The following is an 18,437-nucleotide window of genomic DNA, read 5'->3' as shown; positions in this document are numbered from 1 at the left end:
AGGAAATTAACAGAGGAAAAATAGGAAAATTAACAGGAAAAAAATGGGAATTAAGAGGGGTTGGGCAAGTCTTCCTATAAAAGGTGAATTTTAGTAAGGACTTAGAAGGAGCCAGGGAGGTCAGGAGGAGGAAGAACATTCTAGGTATGGGAAACAGCTAGAGAAAATGGAAACGAGAGATGGAGGGTGCTGTTCATGGAACAAAGGGAGGTCAATTCTCTGGGATCCAAGCTTGGAATGGACTCAGTGTTGGATCAGAGCCAATAAATGCTAGACTTTCTACCTTCACACCACTTTTCTCCCTTCTCTTCCATAGGTTGTCAGTCATTTATTCAGTCGTATTTGACTTTTTAAGATGCTGTGGACCATAGCACAACAATGTTGTCCATGGGGCTTTTTTTTCTTTTTAGGTTTTTTTGCAAGGCAAATGGGGTTAAGTAGCTTGCCCAAGGCCACACAGCTAGGTAATTATTAAGTGTCTGAGACCGGATTTGAGACCAGGTACTCCTGACTCCAGGGCCAGTGCTTTATCCATTGCGCCACCTAACCACCCCCTGGGGCTTTCTTGACCAAAACTACTGCAGTGATTTACTATTTCTTCTCCAGATCATTTTAGAGATGAGGAAACTGAGGCAAACAGGTTGAAGTGACTTGCCCAGAGTCATAAAGCTAGTGAGTGTCTGAATTTGGATTTGAATTCAGATCTTTCTGACTCCAGACCCACCACACTACCTAGCAACACCATCATATGGAAAATGGAGCCAATGTTGTGCTAAGTGACTCTAAAGAGTCTTCAGAAACTACCTCAGAGAATGCTTCAAGATTTGGGTAATAAGTGCTAATAATAACATCCCTTGTGTGTGATGGGCACTCTCCCATTCATGATTTCATTTCCACATTGAGGGCAAAAGATTAAATCTCTCCCCTCTTATAGAGGAGAAAGCTGAGGCCCAAGGACACAGAGCCAGTTTGTGGCAAAGCTAGGACTTAAGCCTTGGGGGAAAGAAGAGGTAGGAAGGGGAAATCTCCAGGCAGCCCAATTCCCACCCTTCAACCCATTCATTCATTTGATATTTACTTAACTCCTACTGTATGAATCTTTGTACTCACAGGGAAAATGGGGATACAAAGATGATGACAACTTGAGCCTTGCCCTCACAGGGCTTCCAATCTAAATTGTTTGGCAAGATGCAGGTGCAGACAGATACAGATAACCAAACTCCCCAAGAGTATACTTAGATCTGGGTGTGAAAAAGAGGTCAGAGATGGGAAGGAAATATTCTGTTCTAAGGATGGTGGTCAGGGAAGCCTTCTAAGATGAAGTGCTATTGGATCTGGACCTGGAAGAAAAGGGTGGGTGAGAATTTATTGCCACATTAATATTCTTTTTTTTTTTTTTTTTTTTTTTAGTTTTTGCAAGGCAATGGGGTTAAGTGGTTTGCCCAAGGCTACACGGCTAGGTAATTATTAAGTGTCTGAGACAGGATTTGAACTTAGGTACTCCTGACTCCAGGGCCAGTGCTCTATCCACTGTGCCACCTAGCCACCCCCACATTAATATTCTTAAAACAGATAATTTTGTTGTATATTTGAAAGGAAAAACAAGTTGTGCATAGTAATTTCATGTACAATAGTCTTTTTTATTGTACTATGTTATGCAAATACTTGTTTTTTCCCCATACATTAAAAATAGAATAAAATTAAAAAGTCACATAGATCTGAACTGGTTTGCTGCTCCTTCCCTCCCTTTCTCACTGCCTTCACTCAAAAATCTTCACTGGCTCCCCATTGTTTCTGATTGTAAAAGCTTAAAAAGTTAAGAATAGAAGTGGTAGCTAGATGTCACAGTGGGTAGAACACTGAAACTGGAGTCAGGAGGATCTAGATTCAAATTCAGTCTCAGATACTTGATATTTCCTGGCTTGGGTGAGTCACAATCTCACTTCCCCCCAAAAAAAACTAAGAAAAAAAAAGGATAAAGTAAGTATTAATAAATATTGATTGATTGAAAGTAATTAGGGGCGGCTAGGTGGTGCAGTGTGCAGAGCACTGGCCCTGGAGTCAGGAGTACCTGGGTTCAAATCTGGCCTTAGACACTTAATAATTACCTAGCTGTGTGGCCTTGGGCAAGTCACTTAACCCCATTTGCCTTGCAAAAAAAAATCTAAAAAAAAAAAAAGGAAAGTAATTTACAATTTGGCCTTCTATATAACTTTCCAGGTATTGTTTCATACTACTCTCCTTCATACACCCTGTTCAAATTTGCTAACTGTTCCCTATAACTAACACACCCATATGTCTGGAAGGTTCTCCCTCACCTCCCTGCTTCATAAAATCTTATTCCTTCCAAGTCTCAGTCAGGTGTTCCCTCCTACCAGGTGTTTTCTGATCCTCCAGTTGTTATCATTCTCTCCCTCTTTAAAATACATGATATTTTTTTTCTTCCTATGTGTGTATATGTTTTGTCTCTTCCCCCAAGCCCCTCACCACCCCAGGAGACTGGAAGTTCCTTGAGGGCAGGATCTGTTTGGATTTTAACTTTGTATCCGAGTATTTCACAAAGTGTCTAGCATATTATATATAGGACCCTCTCCTCTATCCTTCACTCCTTCTGAAGATCACAGTCTTTATATCATTTGGTATTCACGATGATGATGATAACAATAACTGACAGAGTCTTGACATTTATAAAATGTTTTGCATATATTATCACATTGGAAGTATTTTTATTCCCGTTTACGGATGAGACTGCTAGGACTCAAAGAGGTGGCAAGGACAGAACAGCCAGTAAATATCACAACTGCCTCTCCTCAAGTCATTAATGCCATAAATATTTATTGCCTAATATGAGCCAGGCATTGTGATAAGTGTGGAGGATACAAAAAGGGATAAAAGGCAATCCCTGCCCTGAGGGAGCTCACAGCATGTAAACAAATATATACAATATAAACTGGGATACATTGGATATAAGATATAATTAACAGAACAAAGGCAATGGGAGTAAGAAAGTGAGATTTTAGTTGGAACTTAATGTAACTGGGACTTTCACTGGGAGGTCAATAGTGGAAGTCAAGGAGGGAGACCTTTCTAAGCATGGGGGACAGTCAGAGAGAATGTCCAGAACTGAGGGAAGGAATAGTCAGGAGACCGGTGTCACTCGATCAAAGAATATGTGATGGAGAGGAAAATGTAAGAACATATGCCAAATAAAGCATTTTATAATTGATCTTGGAGGTGATAGGGAGCCAATGAAGTTTATTGAGTCCCAGCATGATCCAACTTGAGTTTTAGGAAAATCACTTAGTGGCTAGAGAATGGATTGGAACACTGGATTTGGAGAACTGCATTTTTTTATGATTATGATCCTGGGTGATCCTGGTAGAAGGTAAGGGTCAGGAGGGGAGGGAGAGAACAAAAAAGCCAGTGGTAGGAAAAAGGAAGAAAAGAAGAGGGCGCATTGGATAATCAATCCCCAAAGTAGACAAACTGAAAAGTAAAGAATTAGAATTTCATCTTTGCATATCCAAGCAACAAGTACAGGACCTGATGTGTAGGTGCTTAAGACATTGAAAATAATAAATTACATGTTTTAAATGTTCTGAGATCCCTTCTACCTCTGGCATTCTATGTTCTAAGATCCATTCAGGTACTAATATTCAGTGTTCTCAGACCTTTCTTTGCTGTGATGGTCTATGTCCTAAGACTTCTTTCTAAATCTGACACCATTTTCTAAGGTCCCTTCCAGTCCTGATATTCTGTGTTTTCTAAGGTCCTTTCCACTCATATCCTCTGTTCCAAAGTTCTTCCAAGATCTAATATTCTATCATCTAGTTAAATGTTCTAGAACATTTAGATGATTTTGTCTTCTAAATGCCCTTCCAGTTTCACAATTTTAATGATTCTCTGAGAAAAGCCATGTTTTTGAAGGTTCAGATGATAACTGAAGAAATCACCTTGGGCTTGCTTTTGTTCTTGAGATTTCTGTCTAAGACATGTTGCCAGATGGGAAGATGATAGGTCCAGGCAACCTGCCTCACCTCCATCCTCCCACCTCTTCATCATTGTAGAAGTCCTGTGTGAGGCTTTAGATATGCTGACTCAGGACAAGCTACCTCAGGGGTCTGTACCCTTCAGATCCTTCTGGTGGGTCATGCTTTCAGTGCCTGCACCTTTGGGGTGACCACTCCCTGTCTCTTTTCCCACCCTGTTCCTCCCCAGGTGGTTTAGAAAAACTTCATTCTTTCACTGGGACCACAGGACAGCGGTCTGCTGGTTGGGAAGGGCTGGTAAGCCTCTCAATGGTCTCTCTATGTGGATCGTGGTGGGCAAGGCTGGGACATAGAGTCCCTGTTATTTGCAGATGAATCAGGAGAGAGGGTGAGGCCCCATCGGGTTGAGGTGGGATGATGTGGGGAGAGAGAGGAAAGGGCCACCCCTTTGGAATGTGCCACTCTTTGGTCTGGCTGGGTGGTCTTTGGGGTCAGGCCTAGGTATGTACAGGAGAGGCTTCAAAGAGCCAGCTCTGAAACTGCTGAGTGGGCACTGCCAGCCCGCCCATTTGTCTGGGAACCATCCCTCTATGGGCACAGCAGGGCTGTGACCCCTGCCTTTCACACTGGCTCTCCAATGTGGCTCCAGTTTCCTTCTATGTCTAGCTGGACTTTTTTCCTCTCAAGGGGACAACGAATTAAACCTTGATCAAATCTCCACCTCCCTGGGCCTCAGTTTCCATATATTTAAAATGGGGGGGGTGGAGTAGTAGGTCTTTGAGGTCCTTCCAGCTTTAGATTTAAGAACCTATAATCACAATGAGTTTAGACTTTGGCTCCTTTTCCCCTACCACCACCCCTCAGTCTTTGGACAAAAAGATTAAGAAACAAAGGGAGTCATTTTCAAAAGTTTTTGTGGTTTACAAGAAGTTTCTAGAAATCATCCCTATATTCTCCACCTTCATCCAAGCTTGTGCCCATATTTATCTACAGTAGCAGGGATTCTTTGTGTGTGTGTGTGTGTGTATGTGTGTATAGATCCCTTTGTCAGTCAGGTAGAGCCTATAGACTTTTTCTAAGAAGGATATTTTTAAATACCTAAAATAAAATAAAGGAGATTAAAGGTTAGTTAAAAAAAGAACTCATTTTTTTCCTCCATCCAAGTTTTCAGGTCCTGTTAAATCTCTCCATGGAACCCCAAGATAGAAGACCCCTTGATCCCTAGCCATCTCACTCTCAAAGATCTTCAGAAGAATGGATGCTCCAATCCCACCTAGGGCAACCCTACAGCTTCTAACAGTCACCCTCACCAGAGGATTCTGTCTTTGAGGTCTAACCCAAATCCTGCCGATTGCAACCAGGGCCTATTTCCTCTTTTTCACTCCTTGGTAGAGGCGGGAAACAGCTGCCTCCTGTCTTCCTCAGAAAAACCCTCTATCCGTGGGAGGTGTTTGGTGCTGAGAACAGTCACTGGAAAAGGAAATGAGGCCTTCTTGTGACGTGCCATTCTAGTGTGAGGATCAACCCACAGGGGAGAGATGAGACCAGAGAGGGACAGAGAACAAATTAGTGATAGCCAGGGGAAAAGGAGGGAAGGTTCTGGACTGAGGCAGAAGGGCAGGGGGCTAGGGGTGGGGAAGAATGCTTCCCAGACTCAGAGAATCACACAGTATCAGAGTTAATTATAAATGTCAGAACTGGTAGGAAACCTTAGGGCAAAGATGTCATATTAGATCATACAGGAGATAAGTGCTAGAGGTGGGGGAGGCCAAGGTCATCTCATTCTCAATTTTGGACTTTTCCCACCATATCATGTTAAAAACCAGTTAGAGGGGGGCAGCTAGGTGATGCAGTGAAAGAAGCACTGGCCCTGGAGTCAGGAGGACCTGAGTTCAAATCCGACCTCAGACACTTGATAATTACCTAGCTGTGTGACCTTAGGCAAGTCACTTCACTGCAGTTCTCTCTGGGTCTCAATTTCCTTGCCTGTGAAATTGGGAGGGGAGTAGACTGGATGGTGTTTAGGACCCCTTCAGATATGACATTGTATATTGTAAGACTTCCTAATCAGTTCCAACATTCTATGTCCTAAGGTCCCTTCCACTTCTGACACTCTACGTTTTAAGGTCCCTTCCATCATCAACAGTTGGGGTCCTAGGTTCCTTTGTGATTTTAGCATTTATTGAACCAATGATTCCATAGCTGTTCCAGGAGGCAGAAGGACCAAAGGTCCATGATTTTGAGGTCTCATCAGCAGCATATCTTAACTAAGAAAGGCAGATGGAAAAACACCTATTCTCAGAGATGTAAAGAAGTGACAGGTCTAATATTTCCAACAGTGGAACAAATGAGTGAGTGAATGAATGAATACATAGAAAGGATGTTCTTAAATTCTTACTGTATGTAAGTCACTGCTATAATCCTAAAACAGTCCTGCCTATCACCCATTCAGGGACACAATGCAAATCAGTGACCAACATGGAATAGTGAATATAATGGTGGTCTTAGAAATGGCAAGACCTGGGTTCAAATTTTGCCTAGCTGTATGAATTCAGACTTCAGCCAAGTCTGTAAACCTCAGTTTTCTCATCTAGAAAATGAGGAAGTTGGACTCTTAAGTTCCCTTCCCACCCTAAAACTATGGTCTAGGAGCTAGTTAGTCTTGTATGGGACAGACTGAGGTTTCCTTTTCCAGCTCATCATAAATGCCTTCCTACGTAACCCCAAGGTAGAAATAGTTCCTGATGCATTCAGCCCCTGAGGCTCAACCTCCCCTGAACTGGGAGTCTTCTATAGGGAGTCCCCATGATGGAAGACTAGGGAAGCCATGGCACTGCCCTCCCAGGCACCCTGTGGATGTCCTGTTCCACACAATGCAATTTCCATACTGGAGATCCAGCTAATTCTTCATTTTATTTCAACTTGACCTTGTATCCTCTGTAGTCCATCCTGGAGATGGGCCCATTTAGGTGGGAATCAGAGTCAACCTTAGGAAAGATTCTCTTTGGACAGTGATTTTCATGGACAGTTTAATAAAGAAAAATGATATTGCTTGATCTGTATTATACTCCATGCAGATAATAGAATAGTTAGAACATGGCCGACAGAGCTCTTGATTCCTCTTTGCCATTACGCTCATCTATTACCAAGTCTTATTATTTCTCATCTTTTGGAAGCATCTTCTCTCCAGCCACAGAGGCCTTCATCACCTAGGCTATAAAAATCCATCTTCTACTTGGTTTGCTGCTTCAAGTCTTTGTCCTTTGCAATTCATATTTTTTTTTAAATTGCTGGCGATTATCTTAAAGAATGGGTCTAGCCAGATTACTCTCCTGCTCAACAAACTTCAATGGCCTATCATCTCTAGCATCAAAACACAAACTCTTCTGTTTGATTTTAAAGCCCCTCACCATCTGGATCCAACCAACTTTCCCAGGTGTATTATGAATTACTCCACTTTCTGCTAGAGATAAATTGTCATTCTCCCTATTCCTCACAAAAGATGTCCATCTCTTAGTTGGTCCCTAGGCTCAAAAAATAGTACCTTCTCACTATCATCTCTTAGAACCTTCCACTTCTTTTAAATCTCAAGTATCCCTCCAAAACTGACCTTTTCTGATTTCCCTCAGTCTTTTTTTCCTCTACTAAATTACCTTTTATTTGCTTTGAATCTATTTTGTGTTTTTTTTTCAATCAGACAACATTCATTTAGCATTTGCTATGTGTCAGTGAGGATACAAAGAATAGCAAAATACAGTCCTTGCCCTCCAGAAGCTTATAGTCTAATCAAGGGAATAACATGCAAAGAACTATGGACAAATAAACTGAAGAAAATTTGAATATACTTATATATGTAGATGTCATTCCTCCCAGTAGATTATCAGTTCTTAGAATGTCAAAGATTGTATCATTTTTTGGTATCCCTAGTGCTTAATACAGTGACTCATGGATTTAGCCCTGGAAGGGATCCTTAGAGTTCATCTAATCAGCCCCACTCAGAAAAGGAAATGTTGGGCATAAAGGTTAAGGACCTCTCCAGGGCACAGATAATGATAGATTTGGGATTTTAATTCACATCTTCTGATCTTAAATCCAATTCTTTTCCCATTATTTCCTACTCTGCTTTAATAATTGATGCTTAATAAATGCACAATAATAACAATCACTAGCATTTTAAGGTTTGCAAAGTCCTTTACAAAGATTTTCTCGTGCTATCCTGATGATGACCACAGAAAGGCTGGTACTATTGTTACCCTTATTTTATAGATAAGAAAACTGAGGTTTAGGGAAGTAAATCCATTTGCCCATTACATAGCTAAGAAATGTCCAAGGCTAGATTTGAACCTAGTTCTTTCCAACCCCCAAGTTCCATTTTCTAGCCACTTGGATACCTAACTACCTAGTCATCTCATCATGATTAGCTAGGTCATTGATTAAGCTTATTTGATCATTTAGGGATTTTAATTTAAGACAGACAGGAGCGTGTCTGTCTTGAGAACACTGAGTCAAACCCTAGTATTTCTTCATCTGGCTTGTAGAAGAGAGAATAGAGATCACAAAGAGCAGTGCAAATGTTTTTTATAAACCCTTATTTTCTTGCCATAGGAGCTGCCTTTCATTAGCACAACAAGGGGACAAAGGGACTTCTATAATAACATGAGCATCCTAGAAGGAGGGAGGAAAAGGAGCACACAGCTCATGGTGGGGGGGGGGGGACTCATACCCTGCCACTCATATCCAGTGTTTTACTAGGGGTGACTTTCTGCTGTTTGCTCAGGCCTGGTGAAAGAGGACCATGATAACCTGAAGGTGGCAATAGCAGCTGGCGGCCTGGCCACCCTAAGGCTATGGCCTGCTCTTTCTCCTTCTCCTCCGCCTCCTCCTTGACCCAGCTTAGGGGTCCAACTGGTCTGTAGCCCAGATCAGTCTTAGCTGGGGAAAAGAGGAAGCAACCCAGCAAATGACATCAGTATGGTAGCCTCTGTAAGAAACCAAGTCTCCCGATTGTGTGGCTGGTGCCTCCTCTTTTCTGGCCCCAGGGTCTTGTCCTGCCTGGATCTGGCTTCTAGAGGTACAATCTTGGATTTGGCTCATAAGATCAAATGAGTGTATTCAGTGAACTGCAGGCTGGTCAGACACAGGTAGACAAACAAGGAAACAGTAGTTTGACCTGCTGCTTGCCCCTCAGTTCACTACTTCTGTGGGCCCAGCCCTCCTAGCATGTCTATTCTAATGGAAAGAACACTAGCTGGGCAAACAGGAGAATCAGTCCAAGTCTTAGCTTGGCCACCAAAACTGTTAGTTTAGTGTTCTAAGTCCCTTTCCAGGTCTCGCATTCTGTGTTCTAGCATTCTATATGGCCCTAGGTCCCTTCTTGCTCTGACAATCTACATTTTAACTTGTCTTCCAAAATGTTAATGAGGAAAGAACACTAGTTTGGGTCTGAAGATGTAGATTCAAATCTCCCTTCTGATGCCTACTCCCTGGGAAGCTGGGACAATGTCCCTAGTCCATTTCCTCATCTGTAAAATGAAGAAATTGGGTTAGATGATCTCCTAGTTCTGAATATTCATGGCCAACAGATCTTTCAGAGATGAAAGATCTCACACAGTTCTACCAGTCTATGTCTTCAGTTCTTTTCCATTTTAGAGTCCCTTCTTACTTGCTATTTACAGATCTTTGGAATCAGAAGTGCTGGGTTCAAATCCTATCTCAGTGATATGGACACTGGACAAATTCCAGCACCACCTTGAGCTTCAGTTTCCTCATCTGTAGAATGAAAATATTGGACTGGTGGCCTGAGGTTCATTCCAGTTCTAACTCTGTGTTCCAGGATCCCTCCCAACTCTGACATTTTAGATTCTAAGGTTCCTTCCAGCTCTGCCAGCCTGTGGTCTGAGTCCTCCCAGTTCTGATGTGTCCTGTTCGAAAGTTCCTTCCAGGCCTGATATTCTATAATCTTGTAATGGAGCTATTTCCTATATAACAGTTGTTACAATGAGTGTCAGACTACCAACCCCATCCCCAAACCACACACACACACACACACACACACACACACACACACACATACATACACACAAAGGGTTCTTATTAGACTTCTAATAATTTGCAAGAAAACTAGTTAAGACGAGAGAAACTAGTTAAGATGAGAGAATCGTCTCTCTAGGAATCGTTTGTCCATCAGAAACTTAGAACATCAATAGCTTTCTCTTCAGTGACATATATTGGGGAAGCCAGAAGCCAGGTCTCTGTAACAGAAGGGAAGGGTTCGGCCTGTTCCACCAAGCTCAGAGATATGTTTGCGGCTCTGCCATTTATGCTCTCCCCCCCACCTCGCCTCCCCCACACAACCAGCAGCAGTTACCATATAGAATTACTATAGAAAAATACTTTATCTTTGACCAGTACTATAGACTATAGACCACAGACATTTTGTTGGGGGCAGGGGGCTACTTTCTTTCCTTTCCACTTTTAGCAAGGGGCAGAAGCCACTTGAATTCTCAACCAGTCTCCGGGTACCTTCCCCTCCCTATTTCCTACCCTGAAGATGATAATCCTCGAAATAAAAACTTTAGAAATATTGTCTTAATATCTCAGGTCAAACTTTCCCTGCTTTATTCAGAGTTTGGTCCGAGATGGTTCAGAGGGTTTCATTGGGAACCCAAATTCAGTCTCTTAACCACAGCTGGTGGCATTCACCATCCTTAGCAGGTAAACCTGAGGCCAAATACTCTTTTCTTTCCCTGGGCTAGATCAAGGCACTATTTGTCTCAAAAGTCAAATCAAACCGATGGGTCTTATGAAGACAGTCAATAGTTGAGAGGACCCTGGTACCCCCCACTTCTAGGGAACCCTCCCGGAAACCTGGCAACACTGGTCTTTGAGATGCTGAGCAGTTACTACCCTTCAGAAGGTCATGGCCTAGCCACCCCCTTCCCCAGCCCCATAGACTGAGGACAAAGGCATCCCCCTACCCTCAAAGAGAAGCTAAGAATATCACTCAAGTTGTCTATGGAGATTCTCCAAGGGGAGGGTTCCAATGTTCAATGCAAAAAGCTGCCCTGTCTTTGGGTGGCAGTGGGGGTTGGGAAAAACGGAGATGAGGGAAAGGAGGGCGTTTAGTTGGGAAACAACAGTGGCGGACCACTTTCAGAAGAGCCAGTGGAAGGTGGAGAAACACCCCCCAGCCAGCCCACCTTCTCGCTCCCACCCCAAGACTCCCCCACCCCAAGACAGTGGGCAGTGGGTGTCGGGGCAGCCAGTGGCTATGTGGGGATTTCTCTACTCACCACGAATGAAGGGCTGCGAGTAGGTCGTGAAGGAATCAAAGATACTGTTGGACGCCATGGTCTGGTCTGAGGAAGGCGAGAATTCAGTCCTTGAGGGGGTTGGGTTGGAACTGGGGTGTGTGTGTGTGTGTGTGTGTGTGTGATTTTTTTGCTACTTTTGAAAATAATTTGAAAAAAAGAGGGGTGGCAACAAAAAAGAAAAAAGTAGGAAAAGCAAAAACAACAACAAAAAAAAACAAAAAAAGAGAGAGAGAGAGAAAGAGAGAGAGAGAGAGATCCCAGAGGAAACTAATGCCTATTTGTACCCAAGAATTTGGGTTCTCAGTCCCACAGGAATGTCTGGCCACAGAGTGTTCAACAGAAGTATATGCACAGACTATCATTAGTGATGGAAGGGGCGAGAGCAGAGGCAGCAGCGGGCAGCGAGGGGGGAGACCCAAGGCAGCAGCGGGCAGAACAGGCTGGGGGCCAGGGCCCAGAGGAATGAATGAAACTTACCCCTAAGGCAGACAGAACAACACCCCCTCCCCAACCTATGAGAAGTGTAGGCAAGGCTGGGTCCCCTTCCCCCCCAGGAGGGGAGTGGGGATGAGGGTATGGAGAGAAGCCAACCCTCCCTCCTACCCAGGTACCCCTGGGGATGGCAGAGGACTCCCAGCTTGTGGTTCTGTGGTTGGGGAAGAGGCCTTCAGAGTGTCAAGCCAACCTCAGCTCCCCAGGCTGAAAAGCCTTTAGCCCAACACAGACTCATTGGCCCCAGGGGTGTCACCTGACCTAGAACGTCACCCTGGCGCTGGGATCTCACTGTGGCTCCTTCTTCTTTTAAAAAAAAAGAAAGAAAAAAAAAAGAAAAAAGATAGTTTCTGTGTTGGTTGGTAAGGAACAGCCTATACCGTTGGCCCAGTTAGTTTTCTGTTCTGAAAACAGTTAACATGGTGGAGAGGGGGTGTGGAGCTAATGAGAAATTTTTTTCCTCATCCTCCTCTTTAATTAATGACAGTATCCTCCTGCCAGGGCTGAGAATAATGTGGATGGCTAATTGGTTGATGGAAGTCATCATCCATGGGCACGAAGGGGTTTTCTCCCTTTAACTGGCCTTTCTCCCACACCCACCACTTGTCTGTGGTGCAACTCTTGTCCCACCAGCAGGGCCGACCCTGGGCCTTTGCGTCTGACTATTGTTACTGGTGAGACCACTTCCATATGTGTGGATGGGTGGCTCTTGACGGGGGTTTTATATGAATTAGTATTAAGTAAAAATTCAAAGCATATGCCGCAATATAAACAGTGCTCTGGGCTGTCTCTGGTGCCCCGTCCTCCTCCCTCCCCTCCTTCCCCCTTCCACCATTCATGGTTCTTGCTAAGTAACTGGGCCTTCTTTAAACACACAATAAATGGATTGCCAGTCTGTATTCCAGTGGTGCTGCCAGAGGGGACAAGGAGAAGGATGCTGTGGAAACACATCAGTTGGGCTGATCTCAACAAAGCTTAAGTTCTAAGACTGGAGCCCAGATAAACCTGGTCTCCTTTCTGAAATCCACCAAGCAGAGAGATGTTACTCTTCTGAGAAGCCTTTAGATCTTCTGATTGATGGAGAAAGAAGATGCTGAGAATATCAATGGTCAGCACTGATCCCCTCCTCCCCTCCCTATACTCCTACCTGACCTTCCCCCTTCCAACATTCGTGGTCCTTTACTCCTACCTTATCCCCCTTTGGCCTGATAGATATTCTAGTGATTGACTATTAATAAGGGTCCAAACATTGTGTGAAAGGAGCTAGAAAGGAAGAATAAAGTGCCATGAAAACACATTGGAATGGAGGAAACATAAATTCCATCTCAGGTTGGAAACTGAGAAGCTTAGGTGCACTCACACAGTAGAGCTGAAAGGACTTCTGGTTAATGATAGGAAGAACCTCTTTAAGGAACAGAATCGAAACCATGGTCAAGACCATAATCAGGAGATTAGCCTATTCTCTGCAGCTAGGTGGCATCCAGAGCACCAGACCTGGATTTAGGAAGACTCATCTACCTGAGTTCAAACTCAGCCTCAGACACTTACTACCTGTGTGACCCTGGACAAGTCACTTCAAGCAGCCTCAGTTTCCTCATGAATAAAATGAGCTGGAGAACGAAATGGCAAACTGCTCCAGATCTTTGCCAAGAAAACTCCAAATGGGGTCACAAAGAGTCAGACATAAAGTGAAATGACTGAACAACATGATAATAAGAGTTGTTGATGGGCAGGTCTTGACCCCGATGACCTGGTTTGGCTGATGACTTTCATTTCCCCACTGAATAAGGTTATTGTTAAAAGAAGTCTTGTTGATTTCCCCACATCTACTCCATCCCCATCCACACATCCATTCGGAACATTTATAGGACCGTGATTATCACGGAACTCCTCACCCATATTCTGGGATACTATTCTGGCTGAACTGCCTTGATTGAGTGACTTCTGTGTCCAGTTGGATCTGGGACTGGGAAGCTGTTTCTTATCTCTGTGGCCTCCAAACATGGATATCCAAGAAATGACTGCTTCTTTACCTATATTCTAAGGTCCCTTTTAGCTCTAACATTTGCCTCCAACTCTGTCACTGGTCTTTGGGTTTATGATTGATTTACAGTTAACCAAGGGGAAAATTGGAATTTTGAGGATAGGAGGTGGGTGTGAATCAGTGAGGTGTAGCAGGACTATCAGGAGTAGATAAGAGAGGATACCCAGGGTCTGGGGCTTGGGGGGGGGGATGGATGAGTAGGTCAGAAGTCTAGACTGGAGTCAACACTAGAGCATCATCTGGCCTCTGAGGAAAAAGGAAAGCCATCTATGGCTCTTCAAATTGACTTTTGGTATGAACTACCCCCGGCCCAACCCCTGCCCACCACAAGCCAGTTTTCAAGTCCTACAATATGCACTGTCAGCTGGTGATGTAACCCAGTAAGAATGTGCAGCTGTTGATGACCACACACTTCTAACCAGCTTCTAGAGGTTGGAACCCCAGAATGGGGTGGGGAGGAGGAACTTCTCAGAATCCTAGTAAACCAGCTGAACAGTAGGCATCAAGGAACCCCTGGACATCACAGCACAGGAAGAATAAGCCCAAGCCCCACCTCTTGTCCAGAGCACTCCAGTCTGAAGCTTGCCATTTGTCTCATAAGCTGTGGTGATCTCTGGATCCCAGACATTCCCAACATCCCCTATCACCAGGACACAGCCAAAACCTTCCAGAAACTCCAAGTCCTATTGGAGATATTTTTCCATGAAAGTACCCACCCAGTTCCCTCTAACCTGGGCCAAAGGAGCCCACGGACCAGAGTTAGTGCAATTGTCTACAAAGCCTAGTATTGTTCTTCAACTCTTCAACTCCAAGGAGGTGGCCTGGCCTCTGATGAAAGAGAGAATATATTCTTTACCATAAAAAGGTCTATGATTTTTCTTCCCCTTCCCCCTTTTCCTTTTAATGACCCCATTTTTCCATGGGTGTGTCTGAAAATTTGAAACATACCAAATTTACTTTCTGGTCCAAGGAAAAGGGGTCATTATGTGGTTGAGAAATTGATGGGTGTTCTATGTGCTATCGATGGAGCATCCCAGGCATCATCTACTGTCACTCAAGGAGATTAGGTGATTAACAACTGGCCATGCAGCAAGCTTCCTGTCCTCGGCAATGGGGGTTTGTGGGGGCAGAGTTTTCTGACGTTAAAATGAAATGCTTGGCTTCATATGAATATAACATGATTATAATGCAATGAGATGGAGCCTAGTATTTGTGGGGGAACTATTTACCTTATCTCTGTATGTCATGTATATACACTACATATCATACAATATACAATACCAGAGCTAGGAGGGACATTAGAACACTGAGCCGGGACAGCCCTTAGCTCACAAAATGTCAGAGCTGGGAGGTGCCTTAGAACTCAAGATGTTAGAGCTGGGAGGGACCTTAGAACACAGGATTCAGAACTGGGAAAACCTCAAGTCTAATCTATTCATCTTACAGTTGAGGAAACTGAAGTCACAAGAAAAAAAGGAATGTACTGAGGGAGTGGGTGGCAGCTGGAACTAGAATTCTGATCATCTGATTGTCATTCTCATATGCACAGAATCATAAAATTTAGAGCTATAAGATATTTTAAAAAGTCATCAAATTCAAATTTAATTTATAGAATAGAATGTTGAGTCTTAGAGAGGAGGAAATGTCTTGCTCAAAGTCTTATAGGCAATAAGAATCTGTATCCAAGTTTTCTGACCCTAAAGCTAATGTTTCTTCCATTATATCATGACGCTTCTATGTATGTAAAGGGTCTCAGATTTAGAGATGAAGTTGTTCTTTAATATCATCAAGTCCATCTTTCCTCCCTCTCCCCATTTTACTTTATAGAAGAAGAAACCAAGATCCAAAGAGATTAGTTTGCCTTAGGAATGACTCTAACCCAAATTTCCCTGACCCTAAATTCAATGCTCTATTCACTATACCACCCTATGTCTCCTTCAACAACACTCCAGACCCATTGTCTGGGAGATGAGGTGCCCAATAGAGCCCATTTATAACTTAGCTTGGTGATCACCAGGCAGAATCCTGGAGTTTAAAAGGGTCCTAGCAATCATCATATCTCTTATTTCCCTCTCCCAGAGTTACTATATTTCATGGGTAGGAACTAAGGGAAGCAGCCAGAGGATGCAGCAGGATGAAGATAATGGAAAAAAGATCTCACAAAGACTTTAGAAGTTTGATGGATTGGAGGTAGAGGGTCACCGTCATTGGACTGATAAGCTGTCAATGGTTAGGATGGATGTTTAGGCATCTTTACTTACATGGAACTTCAAGAACTGTGAGAGAGACCCCAGGTCTTGTATTCTTGGCTCTGCAGCTCCCTGACAGAAGAGACAATGGGTCATTTATTTACTGGGTTCCAAGTGTCCCTTGAAGAAGAGGAAGGCCAAGTAAATAGGGCTGGTAAGTTTACCATACTGCTTTGCAAAGAGTAAGGTGAGGAAGATGCTCTCTCCTTTGTCACCCACTCCCCACCCCAGGACACCCCTAAATACAATTTGCCCCTTTTAGAGAAATACTTCAAAGAAGAGCTATTTTAGTTTACCAAAGACCCAAGTGTAAAGGAACTTGATAGAGCTTTGTGGAGAGAAGTTCTTAACCTGTTTTGTACCATGGACCCTTTTAGCCGTCTGATGAAACTTATGGACCTCCTTCTTAGAAGAATGTTTTTAAATGCTTAAAATAGAACTCATAGGATTACAAGGGAAAATAAACATGCTGTAATAGTTATTGAAATATTTTGAGGTTCATTCCAATAAAGGGCTCCAGGTTCAAAACCTTGTATAAATAGTTATAGGATGATTTAGAAATGAGGAAAACGAGGAATAATAGCTGTTCAGTACAATCAACCAGCATGGCAATCATGTCTGACAGTTTATACAATATTCTGCAACTTTAGCCTCTCTCTCTCTCTCCATCCCTTTGCAAAGAAGGGTGGGAGGTGCATTTTCTTACTTATTTCTAGGGAAAAGCTTGGTCAATGTTGTTTTTTCAACTTGCAATTTTTTGTGGTTATGTTTCAATTTATATTGTCAGAGTCACTGTCTACAGTATTTGCTTGGTTCTGCTAACTTCAACATTGTATCAGTTCATATAAGTTTTCCCATACTTCTCCAAATTTTTCCTCATTTCTTATGGAGCAGTAATATTTAATTACATTCATGTGCCACAATCTGTTTAAATATTCCATAATTGATAGATATCTATTTGGAATAAAGAAGGAACTTTCTTAACACCAGAATGTCAGAACTAGGAGAAATCTTACAAGATGCAATATTAGAGCTGAAAGCATAAGTCCTTCTCACCCACTCACTTCATTTCATAAGAAAATGAAACTGAGATCAACTCAAAATAAAGTAATGGTTGTCACTTTCTAAAATGGGGCTTAACAATGGACACTAACTGGGACATGGGTCATGGTCATAGACTGAGACTTTGGCCAGTGACTAATAACCAAGGCAGTCAATAAATAAGAATTTATAGGGGCAGCTAGGTGGATAAAGCACCGGCCCTGAAATCAGGAGTACCTGGGTTCAAATCTGGCCTCAGACACTTAATAATTACCTAGCTGTGTGGCCTTGGGCAAGCCACTTAACCCCATTTGCCTTGCAAAAACAAAAAACAAAACCCCCCCCAAAAAACAAAAGAATTTATTAGACATCTACATGCACTCAAGCAAAGGAAATACAAAGAAAGATAAAAGATAGTCCCTGCTGTCAAAGAATTTATGGTCACTGAATTGGACCCTGACCACACAAATCTTAGAGGCAGAGGGATGCATCAAATCACCCCCTTCAGATTCCAAATCAAAGAACTCTATAAATTGTTAGAATAGGAAATGGCTTTTGGAATCCTAGGATCTCTAGAGATCATCTAATTTAATCCCCTTTTAACCAAGGAGTTGAGGTAACTAGGCGGTGCAAGTGGATAGAGCAATGGGTTTAGAATTAGGAAGACTCCTCTTCATGAGTTCAAATCTGGCCTCAGACACTTCCTAATGTGGCCCTCAGTTTACTCATCTGTAAAAAGAGTTGGAGAAGGAAATGGCGAACTATTCCAGCATCTTTGCCAAGATAGCCCCCAAGTAAGGACACACAGAGTCAAATATGACTGAAAAATAACCAAACAACAAAAACCAAGGAGAAAACTGAGATCCAAAAAGTGACTTGCCCAAGCTCTCCCAGGAAGTATCAGAGCTCACATCTCCTGACTCCCAGTTTACCAGATTACTGAGAGATGAGTCCACCTTGGTCTACTTTGTCTCTCGTGGTCTAGATAAGTCTTGTGCCTAAGACACACCATACCATTCCTTTGTAAAAGAATGGCTCATATGTTTAGGGTTGACTGGAAAGCCCTGATTCAGCGCCACATTCTCAGCAGAAAGACTTTGGAAGGTTTTTCCAAGTTTGGAAGTGGGTTGGAAACCAAAGACTGAGTTTGCCCCCAGGGCCTTTGTCGTTCTTCATCAAAGCTGTGGGGACTGGGAAAGAAACATGATCCATATTTCTTTGGGTGCCCCCAGCACAAAGATCATTAGTGCTCCAAGTAGGAGGGCAGAGGGTGTGGGAGAGAGTAGGCTGATGTCATTGGTTGGGAAGA

At 43.1% G+C, this 18,437-nt stretch overlaps 1 protein-coding gene across 2 annotated transcripts in view; it reads right to left on the bottom strand.

The window, feature by feature from the left end:
* The window catches only part of RUNX3 (RUNX family transcription factor 3), a 99,920-nt gene extending 87,957 nt beyond the window's left edge, over window positions 1-11,963 (bottom strand). The window contains exons 1-2 of one of the 2 annotated variants that reach the window (XM_074218095.1): window positions 11,780-11,963; window positions 11,282-11,347 (exon numbers count right to left, since the gene is read on the bottom strand). In XM_074218095.1, coding sequence (XP_074074196.1) covers window positions 11,282-11,339 — 58 coding nt within the window. In that variant the 5' untranslated portion in view covers window positions 11,340-11,347; window positions 11,780-11,963. Of the gene's footprint in view, window positions 1-11,281 lie in introns of both variants that reach the window. The other variant, XM_074218094.1, reaches the window with a different exon arrangement.
* Window positions 11,964-18,437: the final 6,474 nt, after the last annotated feature.

The sequence above is a fragment of the Macrotis lagotis genome, chromosome 1, assembly GCF_037893015.1.
Source record: "Macrotis lagotis isolate mMagLag1 chromosome 1, bilby.v1.9.chrom.fasta, whole genome shotgun sequence".
Lineage (NCBI taxonomy): Eukaryota > Metazoa > Chordata > Mammalia > Peramelemorphia > Peramelidae > Macrotis > Macrotis lagotis.
This window is presented reverse-complemented; position numbering and strand designations above follow the sequence as displayed.